Source organism: Vipera berus (assembly GCF_964194415.1).
Source record: "Vipera berus genome assembly, chromosome: Z".
NCBI lineage: Eukaryota > Metazoa > Chordata > Lepidosauria > Squamata > Viperidae > Vipera > Vipera berus.
Window position 1 is genome coordinate 11,083,102 of NC_138205.1, and position 9,792 is coordinate 11,092,893.

A 9,792-nucleotide genomic window follows, 5' to 3' on the forward strand; every position below is an offset into this window, starting at 1 on the left:
TTTCACACATGAAGTGGTTGATATGATTGGGACCACAGTAGGGTTGGGAAACCAGGAAGGCATCACATACGGCACAGAGCAGAGGGGCAATTATCCAGCAGGATAAAGCAAACTGCAACTGGCATCGCCGGTCCATGACGACAGTATATATTAGGGGAGAACAGATGGCCAGATAACGGTCATAAGCCATGACACCCAGTAGCAAAGATTCGGTAGTAGCCATGGACCCAAATACAAATATCTGGGTAATGCAGAGTGGGAAGGAGATGGCCCCATTCCCAGCCATGAGGTGAGATAACATTGTGGGCATGGTGCTGGTGACATAACATATCTCAATCACTGCAAGATGAGAAAGAAAATAGTACATCGGAGTGTTGAGTTGTATATCAGACTCCACCAATATGATGATCAGCAAGTTCCCCAAAACTGTAGTCAAGTAAAATATGAGAATGACCACAAAGAGGAGAAGCTGGAGTTTTCTGTCACTGGTGAGTCCCAGCAAGATGAATTCCTTGACAGAGGTGAAGTTCTCAGCTTTTATCATCGCCACCTGTCTGAAGAGAAGGAAATAGAATGAGAGACCATTACATCGACCACCTCATCTAAAGATATAAATAAACAAAAACAGGCTTGGGTCAACCAACCGCCATTTTTTAAATCAAGATAGTGAAATTATTCCAGGAAATGTTAATATCATCCTCTGAAGATGAGCATGTTTTGATGCAGAGAAGATCAAAATTACTACAGGATAGGAAACATGTTCTGTCAATTTTGTTATACGATTATAGGATTCCCTTTCAGGGAAGATTATGGAAGAATATATTCAAAAGCAAACATCATAATACTCAAATTGCTTCAATGATGTTACTTTTGAATTTGAATGAATGAGTTAAAATATAGCTATATTAAACTTACTAACACAGTTTTTTCAAGGTGAGCAAAGATTAATAATAATAATAAAGTTGGAAGGGACCTTGATGTCATGTAGTCCAACCCCCCAGCTCAGGCAGGAAACCCTAAACCATTTCAGACAAAAAGCTGTCCAATCTCTTCTTAAAAACATCCAGTGTTGGAGCATTCAACGCTTCTGGAAGCACATTGTTCCACTGGTTAATTGTTCTAACTGTTAGAAAGTTTCTCCTTAATTCTAGGTTGTTTCTCTCTTTGGTTACTTTCCATCCATTGCTTCTTGTCCTGCCTTCAGGTGCTTTGGAGAATAGCTTGACTCCCTCCCTACTATACCTGTGCATTTGGTTTTTCTTGCCTAAATGTCGAACCTTACTTTTTTACAATTGAATTTCATTTTGTTAGATAGTGCCCAGTGTTCATGTCTGTCAAGATCCTTCTGTATTTTAAGCCTATCTTCTGGAGTGTTGGCTATTTCTGCCAGCTTGGTGTCATGTGCAAATTGGATGAGTTCCCCATCTATCCCCTCATCCAAATCGTTGATGGTTGATGGTCTCCACATATTCAGCACTGACATTTCCTACTTTGGATTAAGAAGCTAAGCAAAGTTGGATATGGTTACTAGCTGAACTAGAGATGATCAGGGATTTTGGAGCTGCTGATTATCATTTTCTCCAATGGTAGAAGGGAACTTTACCTTTCTTCTTTCCTAAGATGGTCCTCATCTGTCAAGAAAGAGTCAAGTATTATCAGCTTCTTTTACAGTGCCTAGCAAGATGGAAGATGATCCATTTGCTTTCTATGAAAGCCAGATACTGTGTACCTATTGGGGAGTCTCAGGGAACAACCTACACAAACTGTTACAGAAGGTGTCTTAATAGAAAATTAAATAATTCTTTTGGCAGGATATCAGCAGCTCATAACAAGTAAGAGTATCTAAATAACCATGGAGGAATAATACATTCTCTGAAAATATCTTGAAATTATTTAGTCAAAAATTTTCTATCGTTGCCTGTCCATTTTCATGAAGTGGTATTCCTTATGAGCATGTATACAAGTACCTACTTTAAAAAGTTTATTTAGTGACTAACCGGTTACAACAGCATTGAAAAAAGTGACTTATGACCATTTTTCACACTTACGAGCATAGCAGCATCCCCATGGTCACACAATCAAAATTCAAATGCTTGGCAACTGGCATGTATTTATGACAGTTGCATTGTCCTGGGGTCACATGATCACCTTTTGTGATCTTCTGACAAGGAAAGTCAATGGGGAAGCCAGGTTCACTTAACAACCATGTTACTCACTTAACAACTGCAGTGACTAACTTAACAATTGTAGCAAAAAAAGTCTGCAAAATGGTGCAAAATTCACTTGACAAATGTCTTACTTAGCAACAGAAATTTTGGACCCAATTGTGATCAGAAGTTTACCTGTAGTGACAGGTGGGCAGAAACACCAGCACTTCCTGCAAAGGCACCTAACTAGTCTACTAGTGTTTTCATAGGGGCCATTTTTTTGTTTAAAATATATAATATTCCATATATTTTTAAAAAATATATATCTAATATTGCCTTGGAGAAAAACTATTTTCAGCAAAAAAAAAATTAAAAAGAAAAACGGGTAAGACTGTGGGTCGAATATGGCAAAACGTAAGAGGAAAATTAGACAAAAGCAATTAGAAAGCAATTAGCAATTAGAAAGAACTGGTTAAATAAATAAACAAATTCTATTTATCCTGCACAAGTAACATAGAGCTAAACTAAGGTTTTCTCAGGGTTTTTTTTTCCTGGAATGGTTTCCAGATAAACTGAAACAAGAACAATTATAGTATTATAGATTTTGTGAACCATTTCTTAGCATCTCTATCAATGACTCTTCAATGCTTGAAGCAAAAATGATCAGGCTCAAATTAGCCTACATCTGACACATTATGCAAAGACATAACTCTGTGGAGAAGGCTCTAATTCTGAGAAAAGTAGAAAGAAAGGGAAGAGGATGGTTAGTAGGATGAAGAATGAACTGTTATAGCTATCAAGAGGAAGCCATTGGAAGACTTGAAAGTCCAGGTTATCTATGTGATCTCTAAAATTCAACAACTTAATGGAGCATCAATCAATCAATCTTTTATCCAGCAGCAAGATGTGAGCTAACCTTGATTCTTTACCAAAAATATTTCAGCAACCACAAAGAGCCATTCATGCTCTCAGCTTCTATCCAATTCAGTAGACTATGCGATACTTATCTGGAAAGGGTTTGATCCATTGTAGAACTCTCACTGAAGATGTTTTTGTAAAATAAAAAAAATTCTCAGCAACTTATCAGTTCATAAACCTTAAAAGCATCTAAACTCTTACAGATGAACTACAATATAAACACACAGTATTGGAGATACCTTTGGGATTAATTATAATTAACATGCATATTCATATCCATAAGGAATCCAAGAAGTGTGCATTATAACAATGTGAATGTGGAACTTTCTTTGCATTAGTTTATTCTCAGAGGTTCTACTGAAAGGAAATTGATAGCACTTAATGACTATATGGATATTGCTCTGCTCCAGTTATTTTCTTCCTGGTAGATTTATTCAGAACTTGATATTCCTAATCTTTAATAATGGAAAAGAAAACATTTGAATAGGAATTTTTAACAAAAGTTAAAAAAAAATCAATACCCAATGACCTGGTTCAATAGTAGTAACTGTGAGAAGGATCTTGGAATCCTAGTGGACAGTCACTTAAATATGAGAAAACAGTGTGCTTTAGCTGCCAAAAGAAAAGCCAACACAGTTCTAGGCTGCCTTAACAGAGGGACAGAATCAAGATCCCCTGAAGTGTTACTACCACTACTTGTTTGAAGGTGGGAGAAACTTCGAATGTACCAAATTCCCTACATGGATTGCCTCTGCAACTATGTGGGACTGACAGGGAGGAAGCTAACCACCAGACTGCAAGAATATGAGTAAGTGGTTAGACCACAGGTCTGCAACCCGCGGCTCCGGAGCCGCATGCGGCTCTTTCAGCCGTCTCCTGCGGCTCCCAGTCCTCTGCCATGTGTAGTCCAAAAAAAAAAAAGTGGGACTAAAAAAGTTCAATCAATTCAAATATGCAGGGTAGGTGCATATCTCGCCTTGGCTCCACTCTTCAGTCACACCCTGTTCTGCGCATGCGCGCATGTACGCACATGCGCACACATTTTTTGCGGCTCCCAGTTTTTCCTTTTGTGAGGGAACTGGTTCCGAGTGGCTCTTTCACTGTTTCGGGTTGCTGACCTCTGGGTTAGACAAAGAAACCCAAACTCATTGGTAGCCTCACACTACAATAAACAAGGACACACATTCAGAGCTGACTCAAAGGTGCTTTTTCAAGAGGCAACTGGACTTTTTTTTTTTGAAAGATGTTTCACTTCTCATGCAAGAAGCTTCTTCAGCTCTGACTGGATGGTGGGGAATGATGGTGGGGAATCCAGTCAGAGCTGAAGAAGCTTCTTGGATGAGAAGTGAAACATCTTCAGAGAAAAACAAGAAAGTCCAGTTGCCTCACGAAAAAACACCTTTGAGAAAACCACAGCCTAGATGACTGAGAATCTCCATAGACCTTTAGTTTGCACTTTGGGATGAACACTCTTTGAATGGTGAGGGAGTATGAATGGATTTCCAGAAAACATTGCAGACTACAGGAACCATTTGTGATTCAGTCTGAGAGGCAGACAACACAGACTCATCCCCAACAGTCTGTCTTAAACAGTGAAGGGACACAGGGCAGAAAACATCCCACAGCCAAGAAGGCTCCACACACATTTGCACTACTCAGCTGACCCTGAGGACACAGATAAACCTCCAAATGGCCTCAACAACTCTCTAAAAGAATGCAAATGACCAGCTGTCTGCAATCTCACAGGTGCTCTTTTCAAGAGGCAATTCGACTTTCTTTGTGTTTGCTTGAAGACATTTCACTTCTCATCTGAGAAACTTCTTCAGTTCCTTCAATTCTCCACCATTCAGTCAGAACTGAAGAAGCTTCTTGGCCTGGATGATCTGGATGACGGAGAATCTCCATTGACAAACTCAATATTCATTCATTCATTCATTCATTCATTCATTCATTCATTCATTCATTCATTCATTTGATTTATATTTAGTATATTCCATATTTTTAAACGGCCCATGTCCCTCAAATCTTATAATATAATATGGTAGAATAAGATACGATGTGATGTGATATAAGTATAGTAAGAATAATATATAATACAGTATAGTATAGTGTAGGATAGGGTAGCGTAGTAGTATAGTAGTATAGTACAATAATACAGTACATTATATTACAGCCCTTCTTTGAGGTGCATGAATGGTTTAGGAATATGAAATATAAATGAAATAGATAAATATTGTAGATGTTTGTCTGAATGCCTAATATCCGATATTCCAGCATACCTAGTAGTGTATGCTCTTTTGTAACTTTTACAATACAATCTTTTATATGTGTATTCAGAGTCAAATGTCATTTATAATATAGAAGCACATTTCCTGGTACAATGTTTCTCAACCTTAGCAACATTAAGAAGTATAGACTTCAATTCCCAGCATCCCCCAGCCAGCATTGCTATTTAAAAAAAGAAAAAGAAATACCTGGGAGAAAGAGGAATCTATAACTAGTCAACTATCATTGATACTGAGCACAACTTTAGAACAGATTACTGTATGGTCAACCTGTGAAAATAAATTTTCATTGCTCACTTGGGATCAACATGGATTTATAAACAATATTCCAGACTAATAGGACTTTGTGAAATGTAGGCCAGTAAACTCTGTCCCTCTCAGCCAAATCATTTCATCTGATTTCACACACACCAAATTTTACTTTAGATTGTGTCAATGCTTCTCCAGATTTAACTATGCTATTAAAGAGACTTTTGTAAAGAGCTCAGGAAGCAGATAAAACAACACTATAGATGCCTCATTTTTTCTAAAAATCGTATTTACATTGCCCCTAGATACCATGATAATAATAGTCTGAGAAGTCATTCAGAGAATCATTGGTTGAGTTTATGGCTAGACAAACCAACATTTAAGGCATTCTAAATTAATGCTCATGATCAATCAATCTGACATGACCATTTAAAAAACAAAAAAGACTGACAAGACATGAACATTCATGTTTTCTGGTCAAAGTCTTTTCTTCGCAGTATCTTTCTTTTTTTATTATTAGAGTTTTACAAAAACCAAATTTTACAATATATCCCCAAATCCTTCCCAAATCCCTCCCACCCCAAACCCCCACTTCCCCCCCCCACTTCCCAGAGCTAAATACAGGATTATAGTTACAATAATCATATTCTAAATAAAAATTATGCATAATATACAATTAACCAAATTCATAATGTGCTTCAACTCCCCTTTAACATAACTACAAACAAAGTACCAATAACAATATCCCACTAAAATCTACTCATAAGCTAAATGGAACTTTTTAGTCCCATATTTGTTCTGAATATAATTTATCCATCTCCTCCAAACTGAAATATATCTTTCCTGTGAATGATCTTTCAAATAAGCAGAAATCTTAGACATTTCTGCAAGATTCGAAACTTTAAACACCCATTCTTCTATAGTGGGCAAACTATCCTTCTTCCAATATTGTCCCACCAGTAACCGTGCTGCTGTTGTCATGTTCAACATCAAGTTAGTTTCTTTAACATCACCTAATTATATCTACCTAATTCAAACACAACAATTTAGGATGATTCTCCTAATAATCACTTATTGATTAGGCTGGAGGAACATAGCAGAGTAAGATTTTAAATTAATTTAATGAATTAAAATAAGATTAGTGAACTATTGATAATGACTTAAGTAATTGGTATGAGTCAAAAGAGATGAATTCAGAAAACCATTGCAGGCCAGTACAGTTCTCATCATCCATGTTTTATTGCATCACACAAACATTCATGTTTTCTGGTCAAAGTCTTTTCTTCGCAGTATCTTTCTTAATGACCTATGGATGTCCTTGTTTCTTAGAGTATAAATGATAGGGTTAAGCAAAGGGGTGACCAGAATGTAGAAAATTGCACTGTGCTTATCACGGTCAGGAGCTGAGATTGATTTTGGAATTATATATATAAAAATGGAAGGGCCATAAAAGAAAGTGACCACGAGCAGATGAGAACCACAAGTAGAAAATGCTTTACACTGTCCAACTGTAGACTTCATGTGAAATACAGAATAAAGAATAAATACATAGGAGGTCAGGATGGCAGAAAGGGGAAGCAGAAGGAGTAAGGCTCCTGCACCTGATACAATGTTCTCAACGAGTTGTGTATCACCACATGAAAGTTTTAATACCGCAGGAATTTCACACATGAAGTGGTTGATATGATTGGGACCACAGTAGGGTTGGGAAACCAGGAAGGCATCACATACGGCACAGAGCAGAGGGGCAATTATCCAGCAGGATAAAGCAAACTGCAACTGGCATCGCTGGTCCATGATGACAGTATATATTAGGGGAGAACAGATGGCCAGATAACGGTCATAAGCCATGACACCCAGTAGCAAAGATTCGGTAGTAGCCATGGACCCTGAAACAAATATCTGGGTAATGCAGAGTGGGAAGGAGATGGCCCCATTCCCAGCCATGAGGTGAGATAACATTATGGGCATGGTGCTGGTGACATAACATATCTCGATCACTGCAAGATGAGAAAGAAAATAGTACATCGGAGTGTTGAGTTGTATATCAGACTCCACCAATATGATGATCAGCAAGTTCCCCAAAACTGTAGTCAAGTAAAAGATGAGAATGACCACAAAGAGGAGAAGCTGGAGTTTTCTATCACTGGTGAGTCCCAACAAGATGAATTCCTTGACAGAGGTGAAGTTCTCAGCTTCTATCACCGCCACCTGTCTGAAGAGAAGGAAATAGAATGAGAGACCATTACATCGACCACCTCATCTAAAGATATAAATAAACAAAAACAAGCTTGGGTCAACCAACCGCCATTTTTAAAATCAAGATAGTGAAATTATTCCAGGAAATGTTAATATCATCCTCTGAAGATGAGCATGTTTTGATGCAGAGAAGATCAAAATTACTACAGGACAGAAAACATGTTCTGTCAATTTTGTTATACGATTATAGGATTCCCTTTCAGGGAAGATTATGGAAGAATATATTCAAAAGCAAACATCATAATACTCAAATTGCTTCAATGATGTTACTTTTGAATTTGAATGAATGAGTTAAAATATAGCTATATTAAACTTACTAACACAGGTTTTTCAAGGTGAACAAAGATTAATAATAATAATAATAAAGTTGGAAGGGACCTTGGTGGTCATTTATGAAATTAGGCTACTGAAATTATTCCAGGAAATGTTAATATCATCATTTGAAGATGAGTGTGCTTGATGCAGGGAACATCAAATTTAAAAGCGAGAGGGGAAAAAGTAGTCCTTTTTTCATGTCTTTCCCATCAGTTTATTTGAGAGAAGAGAATTTACTTTAGAGATCAGATTTAAAGAGGCAGAATCTAAATAACTTATTTTGGGTGAAATCTATTTTCTTGCCATCTGTAGCTATTGTGGTTTGTTTTTTTTCTATTGATAGAATGTGCTTTTTTATACCAATCATCATTGTAAATGTTTAACCTGATGGTAAGATTTTTTTTTTGGCTGTTACTGAAGTCTTGGCAAAGTAGCAAAGGAGGCAAATCAACAACAATTGAAACAATTTCCTTAATTAACTGCTTTTGACAATTGATTGTACTTTTGGTAGGCTTCATGGTTGGTAAAAAATTATTCTGTTAGTTATTCTTCTGTAGCAATGCAAACTAAAAAATATCAAAGGAATTTTTTACAATCAAATAATTGTGCAAACATGGCTTTAGCTTCAGAAAATATTTTTCCATGATGTAAATTACACAGAATGTAATTCTGTTGTTGGTTTCCTCCTCAGGGTTGGGAACCATAATAAAGAAATATAGTGGTGAGTTTCTTAAAGGATTCTACTTCAAGATTGTTAGAATAGTAATTTATTAGTAACTTAATAGTAACTTATTAAGAAAAAATACTTCTTGAAAAGAAATGTTATTCTAGAGTCTTTTCAAAAGGAAATAAAACAGAACCACCTCTGTTACTCCACCAATATATTTTGAATTTATTCAAATTAGAAAACAAGTTACTACATGGCCATATTAAGCTTTTTCTGGTCTAGAACAAAGATTATTTTTCTAGGAGAACAAGGATTATCTCATCAGATTCTGCATCTAGATAATCTTCTTTGGATCTGGAAGCTAAACAAAGTTGGATATGGTTATACTTGGAATAGAGATAACCGGGGATTTCCCGTTTTCCAGATTATCTTTTTTTCCCCAGTGATCAAATATAAAATTACCTTTCTTCTTTTCCAGGATGTTCCTCAGCCTTCATGAAAGAGCTAATCATGTGATCAGCTTCTACTAAGGTAACCAACATGATGGAAGATGATCCATTTGTTTTTTATTGAAGCCAGATATTGAACATCTATTGGGGACAGAGAATAGATCTCTGTCATGGAAATGCATATATGAATTGTGTCAGGACCCACCTCAATCCACATCTTAGGAAATAAGAACTCTTGGATGCAAGTTTAGTCCAAAAGGAAAATGTTTACTAGGATGGAATCGATTGTGGCAATACAAGACGGAATCTAACAAAGTTACATTTCAATCCTATATAAAGCATTCCCATTTCAGCCCCTCCCCTCATCCATTTGGTCAGATGTCAGGCCCTTCCATGGGAAAGGGAACTCTCCTTGGTTTTATGGTTATTGCTTCCTTTTTTGTTCAAATGTTCCCTGTTGTTTGAAGATGCCTAAAGTCTATCCTCTCCCCCCCCCCTTCGGA

At 36.8% G+C, this 9,792-nt stretch overlaps 1 protein-coding gene across 1 annotated transcript; it reads right to left on the bottom strand.

The window, feature by feature from the left end:
- Window positions 1–6,856: 6,856 nt before the first annotated feature.
- LOC308678617 (olfactory receptor 2D2-like) lies at window positions 6,857–9,382 on the bottom strand (the record flags this gene model as incomplete). Its single annotated transcript, XM_081345844.1, has 2 exons — window positions 6,857–7,814; window positions 9,303–9,382. 2 exons carry the CDS (start codon window positions 9,380–9,382, stop codon window positions 6,857–6,859), a joined length of 1,038 nt encoding a protein of 345 aa, XP_081201970.1.
- Between the last annotated feature and the right edge of the window lie 410 nt (window positions 9,383–9,792).